Here is a 19,348-nt window from a genome sequence, read left to right on the forward strand (position 1 = left end):
TGCTCGGTACCGCTGAGGTAGGTTCGCAATTTCATATGTGTGGAAAGTATGTGTTGTTTGGTCCACCTCCGGAAAGGTGACCCAACACTAAAATGTTTGTTTGGTAGGCTTCATTAGCTCTTATTATAAGAGTAACATCCCCGCCCTCATCTGTAAGGCCATGCATTAATACATGTTGTGTTAGTGCTTGTCTAGCATTTTCAGGAATGTCAATGGCGTTAGCATATTTGTTTAGAAAAACGGAACACCAAAAATGAGGAGTTAAGTCCTTTTATGAGTTCGAGCTCGAACAGCCTACAGCGTAATCAGGTATTACCTTTTCAGCTGAGGAGGATTTTCCCCAAAGACCACGGACGTCTCCGTATAATGGTACTTAGGGTACCTGTTGTCTGTGAGACACTGATAGTCGGGGTATCCTTAAATTAGTGCCTAAACACCATCGTTGGTGGCGCCATGTCGTAGTTTGGACTCTTACTCTAGGCAAGACTGCTGGTTAAAGGATGACAGTACTTTTGTTTGTAGGCGACTACGTCTTTCCTACAACAAGTCGCAACTGTTGTCCCAACCTTACCGGCTCACTAGCAGCACCTCACCAGAAATACAATAGTAAGAGGTGATTTGTGGCAGCCTTTATGCATGGACTCGAGAGTAAGACATCTCAGGGAATGTCGTGGTTAAACGGAGATTACCCCTTTTTCACAGATATATCATGTCTCATACAAACGCAGGCAATGACAAAGATGCAGTAAAGTTTCAATAGATTTATTCAACATAACTGCAATTTGCGATAAGTTGCATGGGCTGCAATGATTAGGATAATGAATAATGCAAGTAACAGAATTGTGAAGACGAGAGTCATTATTACAAAGACCCCCATCATCTTGCAATGCATAAAAAAGACATACAGGATGTAATATGTCCTAATACACTAATGTGAAAGGCCTAACCGCCCACCTAAAGGAAAGCTGGGTTTGTTAAACCTAATCTGCCAATGCCATGTCCATGAAAGGAGCCCCCAACCCTCGTTACCTTGGAATGAGGTCTCTATCTCAGACTCCGTAGGGACACGAAGTCTGGGTCAGCGTCAAGACGACTGCAGCATAGATATCAGCGATGGTGGCGATGCCCTCTGGTCGAAATCCCTCTGATTATCTGTCTAAAGTGCGATATATTTATACAGATCTTCAAGGACCCCTGATATATGTGTGTTCCCAAACGATAGATAACAGACATGCTTGGGACACCAATTAATATAAACAACCCCTCGAAAGTATAGAGAGGGAAAATCCGTAAGTGTGAACACCTACTGTTTTGTTTGTCTTTGGTGCTTGTTCTTGACGCCTTAGCGCGGTGACACTGATAATGTAACTCAAAACAAGTGGCCTAGCTCTAAACGAGGCAGCCATTTTAGAAGAAATAATTAAATGTGCTAAGACAGAGCAAGCTAAGTAGGTTAAAAGTCACTAGGTGACGGGGGCACGAGTCTGCAAGCCAAATGCTAAGCTAATTCCTGTTATCCCATTAAAATGAAGTAGGATTCACTACAACGTGTACAGGTAACCAAGTGACCCTGATATTTTAAGGGGAGGTGGACCTGAGAAATTGTAAGAGGATACAGTGGCCGTCAAACTAAAGTCCATTTTCAAGAGTTTGGAAGGATTAGCAAAAAGAAGGTACATGTCGTGACTGTTTAAGACATCCAGCTTGATGAGTAACAGAAAGGTAGGGACAGAGTTTGCACAGGTGGAAATAAGCACGTCGCACTCAAGGGATTGCAGTGCGCTTGTGAACTTCCAACCATTTTGGCAAAGGGAGTGGGTAGAATGCATGCTGCTGAGAAAGATGGGAGATCAAAAGGGGTTTTTGGCACAGTGGATTTATTATACAGAGATACATTTAGACCCAGTGATTTAAGTACATGACCATTCTTTCATGTACACCTGGAATGAGCATCGAGGAGAAGGCATTTTAAGCTAAAATGTTGTGAAGCAAAACAACAGCTATATGTCAGAGGAAGGTTGCAAACACCGAAAAGTAGTGGGGCAAAGGATGGCACACTCTAATGCAAAAAGAACAGATGGACGGAATGGCGAACAATGTCAAACATTCACCCACATTCACAGATCTGAGCCTAAATCCATCTTTTCTGCTTGCTATGCCATTCTATTTTGGATCCAGCCATATTCAAATCAGTCTTGCCACAGCACTGACTAATCCAGCCCGAACTGCCAGGCCATGTCCTCTCTGGACAGGAAACAAGCATCCTGGGACCGGTATATTCTTTTTGCTCTAGGTAATGCCAGCAGCAGAGAGGTGGACGTAGAGCTGAAAAAGTACTAGCAGCACTGGTCATTCAGGCAGAAGACAAAGCAGGACAGTCTCATGCAGGCAATACGTAATACAAGTTTGAAGAGTATACCGAGGACATGTGAATATAAAGTAGTGAAGGTGCCCAGAGGGATGATGATTGGGGCATTAGGATGGATAGTGGCCGCCATGTTACGAGATTTAGATATGTGAGCTGTCACAGGCGAGATTGCTCTGGATTGTAGAGATTACTGGTGAGGAGGTACTGGATAAAATTATTTCCTTAACTGTTTTCCTCCGGGGGCCACTAATCAAGAAATGCATCACTTGGAAACTGTTGCATGAAGATAGATATGTCGTAATAATGTTTTAAAAACAATGGGAACATTAATGATCTAGTCTATTTCAATTTAGTTTTGACACTTCAAATCAAAATCTACTAATTAATAGTTATCAACATAATGACTTACAAAAACAGTTCCAGGAAGACTACTAATAGGTGCAGGTATCTTCAGCAATTAGAGGATGAGAAATATAGCCAATGAAGAAAATGACAGAAGGAGTCTTTCATTTCAATATGTGCAATGGATCAGGTTAATTAATACTCAATTAAAGGCCATCTTCAATACATTCTATTTCTGCAATATAAACCCCAAATCTCTCAGCCCCAAAGGTATGAAAAATACGGAAGTAGACCCTAGCAAGGAACTTGATGCTAGGGTATACACACAATAATGCTCAAATCTGAACAAGCTTAGACTGTACTGTAATCCTAAAGTGACAGAACAGTCTTCTGTGGAGATACTATTTGCCTCCAGTAAAGATGCATAAATTACACGGTTATTGTATTCCTCTTGATTGTGACTCGCACAGTTTATTTTCTCAACTTTTGAAGCCAAGTCTTTGTAAGAATTAAAACGAAAACTGGATTGCTCTTGCAACCCAACACAAGTTTTTTACATTAAAAAATCCAACCCAAAAAGATCTGCCAAATTCAGGATAACCCCATGGATTATTAGAACAATGATTTAAGGAATTTGTTATATGTTTTCTAGTATGCTGAGACTGTTTTTAATGGTCCCTGATATTAGAGCAGAGGTCTTCAAACTGGGGGGCGCCCCCCCCCCCCAGGGGGACCTCAAGTGATCCCAGTGGGGGCGCCAGACTCTAGCCAAAAGAAGCATTATACAGATAAAAGGTCTTTGTTTTAAGCAGAAGTATGGTATTGTATTTTTAAAAAGGTAACAGTACTTAACTGCAATGTTTAAATAGGTCTAGACATATTTAAACATTGCCATCTTTATCAAATATTTGTGAAAAATTCTGAGGGCGGGGCCCAAAGATTTTGTATTTATCAACTGGGGGGGGGGGGGGCGGCAAAAAAATGTTTGGAGACCACTATTACAGCAAACATCACCTGCATCAAGCACAAAACCATATAGTTTTCCTTACACTGCAAAACACATATAGAGCTTGTTTTTACAAGTTTAAAATTGCTCTAAATTGCAAACACTGGCCTCTTTTTTAGCCATCTAATTCACTGAGGGCCACTTTTATCTTGGTGGCCGGGCCAATTTTCTGTCCCAGCCGGAAACTGCCTCTTTTCGTCCCTCATCAAAAATGTTATGTATCATTTAAAACTTGACAAACTAGCCCACAGATTTATGACTCCAGTAAGTAGAATTAAGGTAATCATTACTAATGGCATAGCATATGTTACTCACATCAAAGTGAATTAATTTTGTGTATCGGGTATAAGGACAATATTGAATACGAAATTATAATCACAATAAAATACAATAAAATATGAAATGCAAACCAACACAAAATAGGTTCTACATTGATAAATTGAGTGGCAAAGATCAACTAACCTTCTGGAGAAAATTCAGAAGAGGTAATGGTCAGAGACTTACCTGACTGGCAGCGTTCTATCGCCTTTCCTCCTGTCCATTTCTCTTTGGGGGACAGGATACCAGCGGAAATTTAATTTCCAGTTGAACCCACCATAAGTCATGTCCGAGCCTGCCATATACTCAAACGTATCATCACTGATAACATCAATAATGGGGCAAACAACTGTTCTCCTGTAGAGGGAGGAAAGGGCACAGGTTGTTAAGGATAGACACGACGACAAGATCCAAACAGGTTTTTGGAAGCCAAAAACAATCTCAAATACTGATTGCGCATTTTCATGTACTTGATTTCCTAATCAGAAATCATGTTCTGAATAGTCTTAAATGTGAATATACATTTAAACAGCAACCAACCACAAATCTCAATATAAATAACTAAGTAAAGTAATCCCCAAATGAACGTTTCTACTAAAGGCAGCACTTGGTTGAGTGGCGAGAAAAACACTATTCTCGCTACAGATGTTACTTATGCCAAAATAACGGAGCGACTCATGACATCATGCACCATGGACACACATCACTGCAACGTTTCTGGAGGACTTCGAATTGGCCAAAGTGCGGCTGTTGATATTTAAATCACGCAAGAGATCACGATTACTCTCAACTCATCTTCCCAAAAGTTATTATGTAGACGCTGTATAACAGGTCACTGTGACCAATGAGGGTAACTCCCTACTGTTTGTACCAAACGAGATACCATCTTCCTAAACACGTTTTTGGACACTCTAGATAAGTACATAAAAGCAATGTTACTACAGTTTCATTACAATACTTTAATACATTTTTGGAAAATACATGTTTGACAGTTCCCCAGTCTTCTTCAATCATAATTAATGTTACATTTTCTCAAGCACTTTTTTTTGTTAATGGCAAACATCTGTTTTCTGACAGAAAAATTACATTTTCTCATTTCCATGTGCATATCGTTTTTTTTAATCATATATTTTCTATATAGGTTTCCATATTCAGAAACAGTCGGCCACTGTGTCTTGTCAATTTTCAATAATGTCTCAAGCAATATGTTCAGTACAAATTTGGATAGGTCCATGAACAATCCGCAGTTGTTACCAATGAGTAGCGTTCTGCATAAAAAGGATGGGTTACGGTTTCATACCAGATACCAACCATAACAGTCTTTGTTCATATTGACCTGGGGTGGCTTCTACGTCCTTTGAGCAGCTGGTTCACATCTTTAGAGGAGCTATGATAGCCTTGATGAATCTCTTACAGAGGGTCCAAAAACCCACCTAAACCAGAAAACCATGGCAAGCACTCACACTCAAGTACCACTCACTCTGTAGGGGGCTTTGGCAGAGTTCTGCTACTTTGACTATTAGCAATGGCATTCATTGCACAACAACGACTTGACATCACAATAAGAACATTGGTATGAGCAAAAGAATATGTTGTGCTACACTATAATCACATCACAATTGTGATATTTTAGCAAGCACAATATCATATTTTTCTTACTAACAATGCAAATCTTAAGGTGACCTGTCCTCTGTGATATCATACGTGACTAAGCCCTGCTAGGTGGGCGAGTGCCAGTTGGGTACTCACCATTATGGATAGACTTCATGTCTTGCAAAACTTTTCAGTGACCGTTTACTATTCATTACTTATAAGACTACCTTAAAAAAATGCTTCTATCCACTCTTAACTTACTCTCAAGAAGAGACTTACACTTGCCAAAATACAGTGGCACACAGCAATTAAACATTAAAAAATCAATTCACACTTTAGGTAGCTCTGCAATTAAATCCAACTTCACGAATGCACTGCTCTTATCATCAACAATGACATCATTTTTGACGTCATAAATCCTTACAGCAGAGCATACACTCCATAAGAAAGCACACTCATTAGATTGCCGTCTCTCAGACAGCGCAGCTTAGTTTTAGTTATGCTGAACAGCAGCCATGCTGGTGTACAACATGGCTAAAACATATTGACAAAGCCACTAGCTCATGCATAAGTGAGACTTATTGGCTTTGACAATGCTTGTTTTTCATTCTCTTGTCATATGCGTAGTCCCAAGCAATGCCTGTAAGGGGTAGGGGAGGATATGGGATGAATAACGTATTGGCAGCATTCCGGACATTCTATTTTTGCACTGTAAACTTAACATTACCTAATATTGTCGTAAGTCAAATACAATTGGCGCAAACATACACACAGAAGTACACTCACAGAGATGATCAGGCATAGTGTACCATGCAACATTAGGTGATATTTTTCACTAGAAAGTCTCCACTGCCATAAGCCAAGAGCAGATTGTATTAGCTGATGCGTGCTACACATACATCACAACGCTTGATTTCATGAACAGGGCCTCAAAGGCAAGGCTGTACCAGCCATACCAGACATTTCCCCAGGAGACTGAAAGGGTGGAGGGCCACTTTTACTACTGGGGGATCGGGGCAGGCGTGTACAAGTGCAGCAGTTTTAAAAGCACTACAGAGCTCCTTGATTATCCAAAGTTTTCAGGCTACAATACAAGATCCAAGATAGCTCTGGTGATTAATGTACCTGCTGGAGAGAGATCGGAGTTTTGTCTAGTGGCAGTTTTGACTCATCTAAGTTAGTGGAGAGGGTTAATATGTCTGCTGCAAATAACGTATACTATGCAGATCACAGAACAGTATTATAAGTGCCATGCTCAGTGGGTTGCTGCTTTTGACACAGAGATCCTTTTGTTACTGTGCAGTTTGTAAGTTCCAATCATAGTCAAGCACAGTGAACTAAGAACTTCCTTCACAGAGCTGCAAGCAAACTGCATGGAACAGGTTAGAAAGTTATGTTTTTTTCCCCAGTCTTTGATTATCCTAAGTTTGCTAAAAAAGGGGTTGTTTGGGTAGAAATACATTGTTATTAATAAGGCAACCCTAACTTCTGTGTTACATTATGAATCCTGGGTTTATGCTTCCCCAGAACAAGCACTCTTAAAAAATGCCTACCACTATGGATGATATGAATCCTACACCTTGTAGTCCCCTTTGTCTTAGTAACATTTTCTATACACTGATTTACACATGTATGCATCATGGTCTCTGTATATGTTTGTGATGTAAAGTGTTCCAACATCCTAAGCCGGTAAGAGAGATGCTAAAAACAAAATGAAACATGTGAGAGGAGCTATGGAGGGCTGAGATGCACTGTTAGAGGGGGAAGGTAAGTGAATCAACGAAGAGCCCCAATAAAGATTGCCATATCCTGGTGTACTGTAAAGTCATAATTCACTGTCCTCTAAAACTAATACAATTGAATATATAATGAAAAATGTGTTGCAGAAAGCATTGTTTTTGCCATTCTTTCCCAAAATTTCTTCTGGGGGATGGGAAGAACCTTCCAAGCCCCACTGTAGTGGTCTGGCTCGCTTGCTATGCACCGTATGGGGGCTGGCCTGACAAAATTTGCCAGGGCTGCTTTGTGTTCCCAATCATTCTCTGCTCAAAGGAGTGGAAGCTTCATGCACCCTGAGAGAAATATTAACCCCCTAATCGGGACATTACAAGGCACAACTAGGAGGAGAGTATGTCTTTTCATGTCAAGCCCTCTTTGGACCACGAAGGGACACAAACACTACATAATCATATTTTGTTAACAGCTCTTTATGAGTTAGCACTTGTCAACATAGTGGCAGTGGCCCACACTGGTTGCAAATGAATACACAGGCCTGGGACCCGCTGGGGTGATCATTGATCTCTGGCTTTTGACACAACTTATTTATGCTTCTGAACAAAGCTTAATGTCTTCAAGCGGTCAGCTCCAGTACTCATTTATGGTTTCAGCGGCTTATTTTTTTTTTATCCTAACTCAGCCGTCGACCCACAACAAAAAATAGGAAGGAGGGAAAAGATGAGAATAGAAATAGAGGAAACCAGTACCAAAGAAAAGGGGAATACAAAAAGAACCTGCAAAAGATAAAGAGGATGCGTAGAGTGGAAGAAAGACTTGAAGTGCAATCATGACTATGCATTCTTAATACATGGCAGCATCATCTGGGGGCCACTAAAAACGGCGGGTCATTGCTTTAATTTATTTGCAAATTAAGCATGGCTTCTGGGTTCAAAGTGAGACGCGGTATTTGACTCCATTTTCTTGGACATGTATATACAATCTTACAGCTTGTGCGCTCCAATGAAGGAACCGGAAACGTTTCATTTGAATGCAAGAAAACTCAGTTTATCTAGTTACTCTGCCAACAGCACAATTACATGCTCAAAGGTGCTACCTGGTTCATTTATTTGCAATGTTGTTAATGTATATTTTAAATTCCACAAGGTGATAACAAACAAGCACTGGCAAAGCCAATAGGTTTTGCCTATGCAAGACCTATTAGTATTGTCAATATTTTTCAGACGTTGCATAGCAGTGCAGGCTGCTGTGCAACATGGATTGAAGTATATTGAAACAATGCCATATGGTGCGGGTCAGTGTAGGCCGCGATATAGTGCTTACTTTAAGCCATGTTGCGCAGCCACTGGCACTGATGTGCAACATCTTTTTAAAAAAGTAACAAAGCCCAATAACTCTGCAAGAGGTATTTGGCCGTGTCAAGTTTTTGTGGCAAACAGGCGGGCCAGAGGAGGCATTAAAAAAGAGAATATCTTTAACAACCCACACGAGGGAGGGGTTGGGGAAGAGGGAGGAAGCAGCAGGAACAGACAGCTGGGGGAGCACCATCAACGGACAGGGAAAGCTACACGAGAGAATGAGAGGAGGGCGGAAAACACACTGCAGTGACATGCACTCAGAGTGCATTTTGAAAGCTAAAGAGAACAGAGTGCCTGCAGCCAGTGGAAGGATACTGGCTACAGACAGGAAACTGCAGTTGGTCCATTTCCACAGAGGGACAGAAGTTTGAAGCCTAAGAGGACGTTGCTGACCAAGAAAATGAGTGACATACTAGCCAACCAATGATAAGTAGTGGGTGGGCTTCAAGCCCTCTTTAAGCATTTTTTGTTTTGTTTTACAATGACTTTGCAAGGACAGCACATGAGCTTCTTACACTGCTCAGGACAGAACCTAAAAATACACCTGAGACTTTGAAGGGTACTTCACTATGTGAAAATGAAGAACACACAATTGGTTTTAATTTCTGTTATGCAAGCATAGGTCTTGGAGAAAGTACTGTTTCAGCACTTTAATTGGTCTTTCATGATTGCTATTCACAGATGAAGGATGATTTAATTTGATAGGCTGTAGACAAAAATTATTAGCAAAAGTTTAACAAAGCTGGTTCCTTTGAATGCAAATCTTGGCCTAGCACTCACCTAGTTTTCATCTCGGTAAGAGCTAACTACCCAGACTGCATACAGTATGCTAGCTTTGCACAACTTTCTGCTCATACCTAGGCCTGTGTACAACTTTCTCACCCAGACATCAAGCTAGACACAAATTGGCCCATGCTGTGCAAGCCTGGGGGCAATAACACTATTAACAGACATTACTACCCAGCACAAGAGCGCCAGTGTCTGCCCCCCAGAAAATAAATAAACTCTTTCCCGGAGGGAGAGGATCTAAACCTTTAAATCCACTAAACAGTCCTGGCTGGGTAGAACAAATTGATAGTCAAAGAAAAAAGGAAGACTTTGTAAAATTTGATTTGGACAACTGTGCAGTGGTTTAAATGGTGTACACACTGGGAAAATGAGAAAATGAAGTCTCACAGGACATCACAAAGGCTTTAGCGGAAACATACGTTACAAACCTTTGAAAAACCTTATCACAAGAGATGATTTCAAGTTTAAGGATGGCTCGTTTGGCAAATGCAAAAAGGATGAGAGGGCCAACAGTGCCCACAGCAAGACCTTGCTGGGCCAAAGATGAAACAAACAAGACATCTAACAGTTTGTCTTGCAATGGGTCTGTCTAGCGGATGCCGCACCAAGCCACAAACCTATCCCAGTGCCTGGCATACATTTATTTTGTTGAAAGGCTCCTGGCTGCCAGAAATGCATTGAATTAGGAAGGGAAATCAAAGGACATCAACCGCAGCAGCTTAGTCTCCATACATGGAGGTGCAGGCGCAAAGGGCCTAGTGCAAGACCCTGCCCTCAGGTAAAAGATGTTCTCAGAGCGGCACCTTAATTGCAGGACAAATGTTTAAGCTCTGAAGTTTCTGGTACAACACTCTCCTGGCCTACTCAGAAGCCACTTAGAAGACTTGGGCCTGGTCACAGCTGATTTTTTTCAGCAAAGGAAGGAAGGAGAGGTAGTGGTGGGAAGGCATACAGGAATCCCATGCTTCACACTAAGCGGAAAGCATCTCTGAAAGAGAGCCTTCCTGAGAACACCAAAGTGCAAAAGTGGTGACACTAAGCGTTCCTGGTGATGGGGGAAGAGATTGAGCCAGGGCTCTCCCTATTGTCAGAAGATGCAATTTGCTATCTCCATTCACAATCTGTTAGGAGTTGTTGGGTGAGTTGATTAACCCTGGCGTCCAAAGATACCACCGGAGGTTGATGCCTAGGGAGGAGCCCTAAAGACTCAGCAAGTTGTAGAGTCACTCAGCCTCATGGCACAGAACCCAGGACATCACCAAGCCCTTCTTGCTGCAGTACCATATGGAAGTGGTGTTGCCACTAAGAACTTGCACCAGCCTCTCTTTGAAGGTTGGCAGGATGGCCTTCAATGCTAAGTGAATTGCCCACAGTTCCATCAAACTGATGTGGAGGTGGGTCGTTGTCGGAGAATAGAGTCCTCTGATCTTCACCTCTCAGAGATGGCCCCTTCATCCCAGTAGTGCTGTGTCTATCATCACCGTTCACTATGAGTGGGGTAGAGGATGGTGGTGTGATGCTGGACCCATTGAGACTTCAGATCCCGTTGTAGAGTTCACGTGCCATCTGGCATGGTCAGTGAGCAGGATACAGGTGACCAGTAGACCAAAGAGCCTCAAAGCAATCCTCATTGAAACATATGGCAGAGTCTGTAACATTGGGATCACAGCTCAAATGTCCTGGACCCATTGATCCAGAGAGAAGGCCCAAAAACGCAAAGCACCCAGGATGGCTCAGATAAAAGGAAGTCTCTGAAGGAGTCAAATGTGAATTTGGAAGGTCGAGTGAGAATAGAACTTATGTTAAGAGGTTTGCCATCGTATGGGGGGGTGGTCCACGAATGACTCTTGCGAGCCCGCTTCCGATAGCCAGTCATTATGGTATAGGAAGACAGGTACCACCGACCTTTGTGAACACTTGAGGGGCAGTGGTGAGCCCAAAAGGGAGCACAGCAAGCTGGAAGTGCTTGAGACCACATTGAACTGCAGGCAGCCCCTGTACGCCTGCAGGACAGGGATATAAAAATAGGCATCCTGCACATCCAACACCACAATCCAATCTCCAGGATCCAGACAGACAGAACCTTGGACAGCGTCAGCATCTTCAATTTGTCTTTTCACAGGAATGTGCTGAGAAAACAAAGATCCAAAATAAGATAAAGACCTGTGTCCTCCTTTGGCACAAGGAGCAAGCAAGACTAACATCCACTCCCCACTTAAGAGACTGTCTATGGCTTCCTTTCACCAAACAGCCTGCACTTTCTGGCACAAAATAGTTATATGGGCCTCCTAAAGCTTCACTGATGAAGGTGGCTGGTCGAAAAGGAATGCCAGGGTGTAGCCTCATTGGACAAGTTGAAGGACCCACCTATTGGAAATTATACTCTTTGACCCCTGAAGGAAAGGGCTGACTCTGCCTCCTACAGGAAGCCTGTGTGCCACTAGGGGCCCACTAAAGATGGCTTTAAATTGTTGCTTGGAGGGTGGAGGACAGCAATGTAAGCTGCCACTGATGACCTGGTCGTGTCAGTTGGGGCCACAATCTTGACCTGGAGAGAGATGGGAAGTCAAATGTGTCAGCCTTATGCTGCTGATATGTCAAGTCCCTGGCACATCCTCGAACAAGCACTGGCAAAGCCAATGGGTTTCACCTATGGAAAAACTATTGTCCTTGTCAATGTTTTTTTTTTTCTACATGTGAGAGAATTGGTTTTGGTGTATGGTGTAGCTTACCTTGTTGGATGTCTCAAACTCAGTGTTGCTGGCCTATAACAGCATGAATGGCTTGATTAGGGACAGCGGGTGGCAGGTATTTTGCAGCAATAGAAGACAGGGGTTGTCTTGAGTGCACTGGTATCATGTAACTAGGGGAACTTAAATCAATCAATCAGTAGATTTGTAGACACCTGTGAGGCTATCCAGGCGCTGGCAGAGTCCAGTTGACTAGCCGAATAGCCAGGTCTTCAAGGACTTTCAGAACTCTGGAAGAGATGGTGAGGTAAGGAGATCAAAGGGTAGTTTGTTCCATATCTTCGCTGCCATGTACTTGGGCCCTATAGAGATGCCTGGACCTCAGATGCAACCAATAGGAGTGGGTGGCAGGTGTGTACGTATTGTGGACATAGACGTGCCCACAGTGATGCTGCATGTAAGGGCAGTGGCTCTGTTCTGGAGATCACCACTGTTATGTGTTAGATGTAGTTTGTTCACAGCTGTGAACAGTTTGTGTCTTTGAACGGTTAGTGCAAAAGTCCCACAACATGGATAGAAATACACCTTCCTTATGTGCGTTTATTCATGTATAAAGTGAAGCCATGTGAAGAGTGTGCATGCAAATCCATACATGTCCATCTTTAGCATGGCCTGAGGTATGCGGACAGAGTTCATGTAAACACAGCCTTGTCACATTGTCTGCAAGCACTGAATAAAATTACTATAATATTAAAAAGACACTGCATACCCATAGAACACAGTTGCTTCCAAAAGCACAGCGGATGCAAAATTCCTTTTGCATATTCAGGACTTTTATATTTGTGAATATCTGGCTGCTTTTTCCCCAGTGATGGTAAATAATGCAATTTTGGTTAGCATGTTTCTCTTTGTAATATTCACACTGCCAGGGCTCTTGGTCTCGTGGTAGTACTGCTTTATTATACTGCATTTTATTTCAGACAATGACTTGAGTGCCCACAATAGTTTTGACAACTAGTTATATCATAGGTGTGTAATAGAGGCGTGTATGTGGTCTGGACAGTTGCAACCAGCGACTTCGAAAAGGGCCGCGTCGAGGGGATTAAATAGAAATAAAATATAAATAAAAATAAAAAATTAAAAACCTTGGACGTTGCCGATGCTCTCTGCTGCACTGCAGGCTCCCAGCCTGCTCTGCGGCCAATCATGATGCTGCTCAAAGCAGCATTATGATTGGCTGGAGTGCCCTGCCTGGGTGCTCCAAAGCAGACTGGGAGCCTGGGCTGGCTCTTTCCAAATCGGCAACACAGTGCCGAGTTGGAGAGAGCCTATGTGCGCATGTGTGTTTTGCCATCTCTAAACAGCCAGCCAAACATACATGCACACTGAGGAGAGTGCTCTGTGCACTCCCTTCACGCTTGTCACCCCCAGGGCCTCGCCCACCTTAAAAATAAAACGTTAATAAACAAGGTTTATGATCGTTTTATTTTCAAAGGTTTTGCAGCTCCTGCTGCTGCTGGGAGGGCGACACTCCTCCGCCCTACCTGAGGAGCCACCCCTGCGTCTGGATGCCTACAATTATTATTATTTTTAAAAGAGGAGAATTTGTTATGTCATCTTAAATTGGTGGCGATATTGTAAAACAATGTAAAAAAATTATTTTGTGATATTTTTCAAGTGCTTGGTTGAAGAAATATTCAGCAAAAAGTGAAAGAAGAGCTTGTTGTGCTCAAACATTTCGTCACCAAGGATTAATTTTTTGCAACAGCAAAAATAGGCATTTGAGTGCTTCATGGTTATTTTTATTCATACTAACGGTTCGGGCTTTGATGGCAGGAGGGACGGGCAAGCCACAAAGGGAATGAGGACGCTAGCGATACTCTTACAGAGTGCTACCTGGAAATACATTTTTTTTTTTTTTAAAGTACCTTTTTACAAGTGTGTGGCCAGTAGAAGGACACTGACTGCCGAAAGGAGTACTGGGGCCAAGCTCCACAGCAAGGATGAAGACGGTTTTGACATTTGATCTAAGGTTATGAGAAGGCACCAACAAAGTTTTTATTTGTTGTATACGTCACTTGATTATTAGGTACTTTGTTCTTCCCAAATCCTGAAGAGGCCTAAAGTAACAGTGGGGCGGAAATGCTTCGACAAGTTTTGTTGGAGGAGTCAATCGAAACTTAAGAATTAACATTTTATGGACACACAATTAAAATGGTTTGGGGCTAAAAAATGCCCATGTATGTGACACCACGGAAGAACTACCTCTTAGATGGATTATGCATAAAATAAGGAGCACAACCACACCATGTGTGAAATTGTCTGATGATTGAAGACAAGAATGACTGTACTTTAAATTATTACTTTTGAGTTGAATATTTATGGTGACTTTCCAGTCCTTTTTCTTTTGTGTTTTTTTCTGTGTGTTTACAAAATACAATCCATGTACTACTGTAGTTTAGGAGACATAAGTACTATACAAAAGCAAAGCAAATAAAACGTTGCATATAAATCATACTGATATCCCAGTGATAAATTCATGTTTAATTTTGGCATAAAATATTGCATGACCTATTCCTTCTATATATCATGTTTATGTTCCTGTGTAGATGTGAAATTGAGCAGGATGCTGGAGGCAGGAGGAGAAGCTGACCAACAGGAAGAAAGGAAACAAGAGTGATGTGGGAGTCAACCAATGGTAAATAAAGGTAATAGCTGCTCTCTAAGCTTGTTTTTAGTTTGTTTTTGATTTACTTACAAGAGAGCAGGTGAAACCCAAAAGGTGTGACACTATGTGGGAATTGCCAAACTGTTATTGAAGGGTTCAAAGAGTGTGTTGTGGTTCTGCGCTCTTTAAAATACTCTATAGCAGAGTCTGCTTCCTTTAAGGGGCATGTTCATTAGGGATGTTTGGATGAGAAGCATGTGGATCTCATCCATGCATGAGGCCGAAGCACCACACTTGTCCCAATAGCCCTACTTTGACAATTAGTAGTGTCTAGGTATGATCAGATGATAAATTTAGCCGCATTTCGGCTATCCTGAATGGTTTGGGCTAGAGATGCCTGTAGGTGTTCTGGAACTGCCTATTAGGCCTCTCAATGAAAGACCAGAGTGCATGGGTATAGCACCTTAAGAGGCAGAATATGTTGACCGATCTCAGGGCAAGACTGAACTATGAAAACAGATGCTTACAAAACATCTCCATACGTTTGGATGCTTAGCATCAGTGAGGGCCTCATCAAAGGGCAGAAGAAGTTTGGATGGTACATGGCCAGGCTGAAGGACCTCAGTGAGGACATTAGCTTTTACTTCCATAGTGGGGAGGTGAAGGACCCAAGCAGGTCTTCTAATGACTGTAGCAAAGGATGTAGTTTTCCTTAGATGGTGGATAGGGAGAGGAACCAACACATTAAGGGGTGAATTATCCAATCAGCTGGCATCCTGGAGGTCTAACTATGCTATCCTCAATCACACGGTGGGGCAAACTTGTCACCATTACACCCACTGTTAACTCCATATAGCTAACTCTGGTCCCAGTCCAAGCCAAAAAGTTGGTGTAGTGTTTGGGCACGACTGCATGGTGAACGTACAATGCCTGCATTAGATTGATTATTGACAGCACCACAATGGGATTGAGGTGCAGCCTTGGCCGATAAGAATTCAGTTCAGAGTCTGATAATACAATACGATATGGACCCTTCTTCAGCAGCACCAGTGTTGAGACCCAAGAAATCAGCGCAGATTTTGGCATCAAACCTGAAGTGTGCACAAGCCACCACAAGGTCGGATCTGCTAGCAGTAATCCCACTGGACCCCCCTGCAGATCCTCAAAAGAGCACGAGCAGGAACTAGAAAAATTATGAAGATGCGTGGCATGCTCTCTCTAAAGACTACCAGCTGCTGCGGCAGCTGACTGACCCAGAAACTCAGGGTGCATTGAGAACAAGGTTGGAATCGACCTTTCACTGGAACGTGTGCGACTCAAGGCACGGTGACTCCCTCACATGTTTGCGGGAAATCTAGAGTCACAGGAAGCGGCTGAGTCCTATTGGACTTCTTGTGTTTTTTACCATACTAGCGCTAAGACTTTTATTCAGATGATCTACAGAGGGAAAGATTTCAGGAATGGGAGTGCGAATGGGTCCGCACTCTTGACTTCCACTGTAAGCAGGATGTGTTTGGACTCTTGCGGTGTTTTGCCATGTAGAGCTCTGCTTCATGTACTCAGATTGCTTTCGGATTTATCCGAGTGCAGTCATGTGTGCTGAACCCCATCACCAGAGACAAACCTCATGAGGATCAGTAACAGACCGCCGTTTGCCACAGTCCCTTCAAGATTTAAACTCTGTAGTCTTATGGGGTGACATGGTCCCTTGCACACTAAGAATTTAAGAGAAAATTATTTTGTTGAGAGAAAATTTCTTCACGGAATGAAGAAAAAAAAAAAGATTGTTTCCCTGGATCAGCATGGAAAGAAAGGAAAGGAACGGACGTCAGTGCACATGGATTGGATCATAAGCACCTTCATTTATCACTGAGTGCGTGGAGCCAGATAGCACTACCTGCCACCCAGCAGGAGCTCTGCTTTTTGAGTTTCCAGATAGAGTCTGGGCCCTGGGGTCATTCACACAGTGAAGAATCTCCGGTTACAAGACTCCATCAGAAACCATAACATAGAAACCATAACATAGAAACCAATAAATCTAGGAGCACGGCACTGCAGGTGAAGAAAGAACCGGCAAGTAACAATTTAGAATCTGGTTGCGGCTGCGTAATTGCCAGAGCAAGTTGACGAAAAACTGCACCACGGAAATGCTAAACACCATGCCTACAGATGTCCCAAATAGTGTCCGTGCACGAGCCCTTTTTTTTTTTTTTTTAACTAACTGCACTAGTCATCTGAGGAGGACTGGCTTGTGTTAATAAAGTCAGACACGTCATGGATTGAGATCAAGTGCAATTAGTGACACCTGTGTAACTTTGGATTGCTCTCATGATACCTAACCATGAGAAATATTACTAAAAAAAAACTGCAGAACTCAATATTGGTACCGGGTGTAGAATTAAGCAGACAATACAAATCAAAGTAGAAGTTACCAGGTGGGCGCTCTAGAAATCATAACAATTTACATGTGACGCTAGAAAGTCCTAAGTACTGCAACATGCTCTACTTAAATTACAATCAATAATTATTGGTAGGGGAGCCCCTTGGAAGTTTAAAGTGTAAAAAATGATACAAAATACTATCATCGATGTCATGTCACAGATGTTACATACGCACCATTACACAAACCAGATGTTGGCACGGAAACATAGTTCCTCACACAAATGCTAGCTAGACATCTTTTTCTCTTTAGATTGCAGTATCCAGTAGATTTATTCCGCAAACCAGAGAAGAGGCCCCAATCACCCACAACTCCTTCCGCCCTTTGTCTCATCACGGACAGAACTGAACAAGGTACAACCATGAATGATTCACAGACCTGAAACTGTATAGATTGTCACGCCAACTCTTTGTAAACATATAATCACTTGATTCATTACAAACAGCAATCAAATCTCGAAAATTGACACAATAGGAAAAGCAGGAATGCCTGATACCATCTCTCTTAAACATGAATAAAATCAGACTACAGATTTGGACAGCAGAACTACCGCCAAGTTCTGGTACGCTCCTGTCTGGGTGACATCTATATTCTTCTGCTGCTGTCTACGATTCAACATTTGATCCACTGAGCAGACCCACTTTTCACACTAATGCAATTGGTATAATAGAATAATTAGCATTACGAGTGGAAAATAACAATACGGAACTGTTAAGACACAGCACAGCAGTTACTGTTTTTCATTTCTGTAAGTAGAAGTGAGGCCAGGCAACAACGTATGCGGCCACTGGACAGCCAGAAGCTGCCTTGCAAAGCAGTGCAGTCCTTTCGTGCCTCGAAAGGGTCTCTCTCATATCTCTGAATAGGCTAGCAGCAAGGAGGCAATCAATGGCTGCTGCCATCTACTATTTTCCCTATTGTTACGTATCCTGAGGGAGTGTACAGCTCCATGCTTCAGCTTCACAAATCAAGTGGTGAATTCATGAAGTGCATGCCGGGACCACCAGCTGCTCTACAGTGTCCCTCATACTCGGAGATAATGGCAATTATGGGGCTTGGGATAGTGGGAGATTGGCAGTTGTTGTACTGAGATAGAGCAAGCTGGCAAGTAACTGTGTGGAATGCAACATCACGGGCTAGGAGTTGGGGCATGATACTATGCTAGGACGAAGTTTAGTGGCAGTGAAAATGGCAAATATATATCTAGGGATGGGGAAAGGATATCATACCATTTTGGGTCATATTTATTGGTTGGATAAAGGACGCCGGTTACGCGTTTGGGAGTCGACACTGAGCAGGATGCGAGGCATGTGTGATGGGGCTTACGTAAGAGGGTGGAATACTAAACGACCATTCACCAGCACACTATGCTTCAGTCCTGGGCTTTTATATAGAACAACACTGCCTTCTGGTAGTTGTAGTTTTGGTTAAACAGACTTGGATCAAATATTCTATGACAGCCTGCACTTAAAACGGTAAGGTCAGGATATTTGTCATCTCTATGATAAGGGACCAAATGTATTAATCCTAGATATTGGAGTGAAGAATAAAAAATGGACAACAATGCAGCAAAATTAGATATTCTGTACTGAAAATGTCCAATTTCATTGCACACAAAAATAGCAGTTTCTGCTGTAATAGCTTGCAAAGTCTGACTGGAATCTGTAATTCCATTTTGCTGGTGTTATTTAAGTAGTAAAACAGGATAGCCATATCACTTCCACCATGATAGACTGTCTTCAGGACCAAGTGCATCCCCGACAAGGGAGAAACCCACAGCAAACACTAATAATTCATGTAGTTGTTTCTACCCGTGGAAACTACTGGTATGCCCTGGTAAAGGTGAACTCGGGAAGAGAAACAAGAGGGGTTATTACGGACCGCTATTAATAAGGGTTTATGTATCAGAAAAAAGCCAGGTGCGGTGGGGTGCGTCTTGCATACCTGCCGCTGTGAATGGCCGGGCTAGCAATTTCCTCAGTTAGACAGTTCAAGTCCACAAGGCCGCAGATAGTGCCATAACAAACAGAAAAAAACTAATT

At 42.5% G+C, this 19,348-nt stretch overlaps 1 protein-coding gene across 2 annotated transcripts in view; it reads right to left on the bottom strand.

The window, feature by feature from the left end:
• Positions 1-19,348, bottom strand: part of GALNT1 (polypeptide N-acetylgalactosaminyltransferase 1) — a 684,180-nt gene that overhangs the window by 214,811 nt on the left and 450,021 nt on the right. For both annotated transcript variants that reach the window (XM_069219558.1, XM_069219557.1), the window contains exon 6: positions 4,221-4,391. In XM_069219558.1, coding sequence (XP_069075659.1) covers positions 4,221-4,391 — 171 coding nt within the window. The remainder of the gene's footprint in view (positions 1-4,220; positions 4,392-19,348) is intronic.

Source organism: Pleurodeles waltl, chromosome 2_2 (genome assembly GCF_031143425.1).
Source record: "Pleurodeles waltl isolate 20211129_DDA chromosome 2_2, aPleWal1.hap1.20221129, whole genome shotgun sequence".
Classification (NCBI taxonomy): Eukaryota; Metazoa; Chordata; class Amphibia; order Caudata; family Salamandridae; genus Pleurodeles; species Pleurodeles waltl.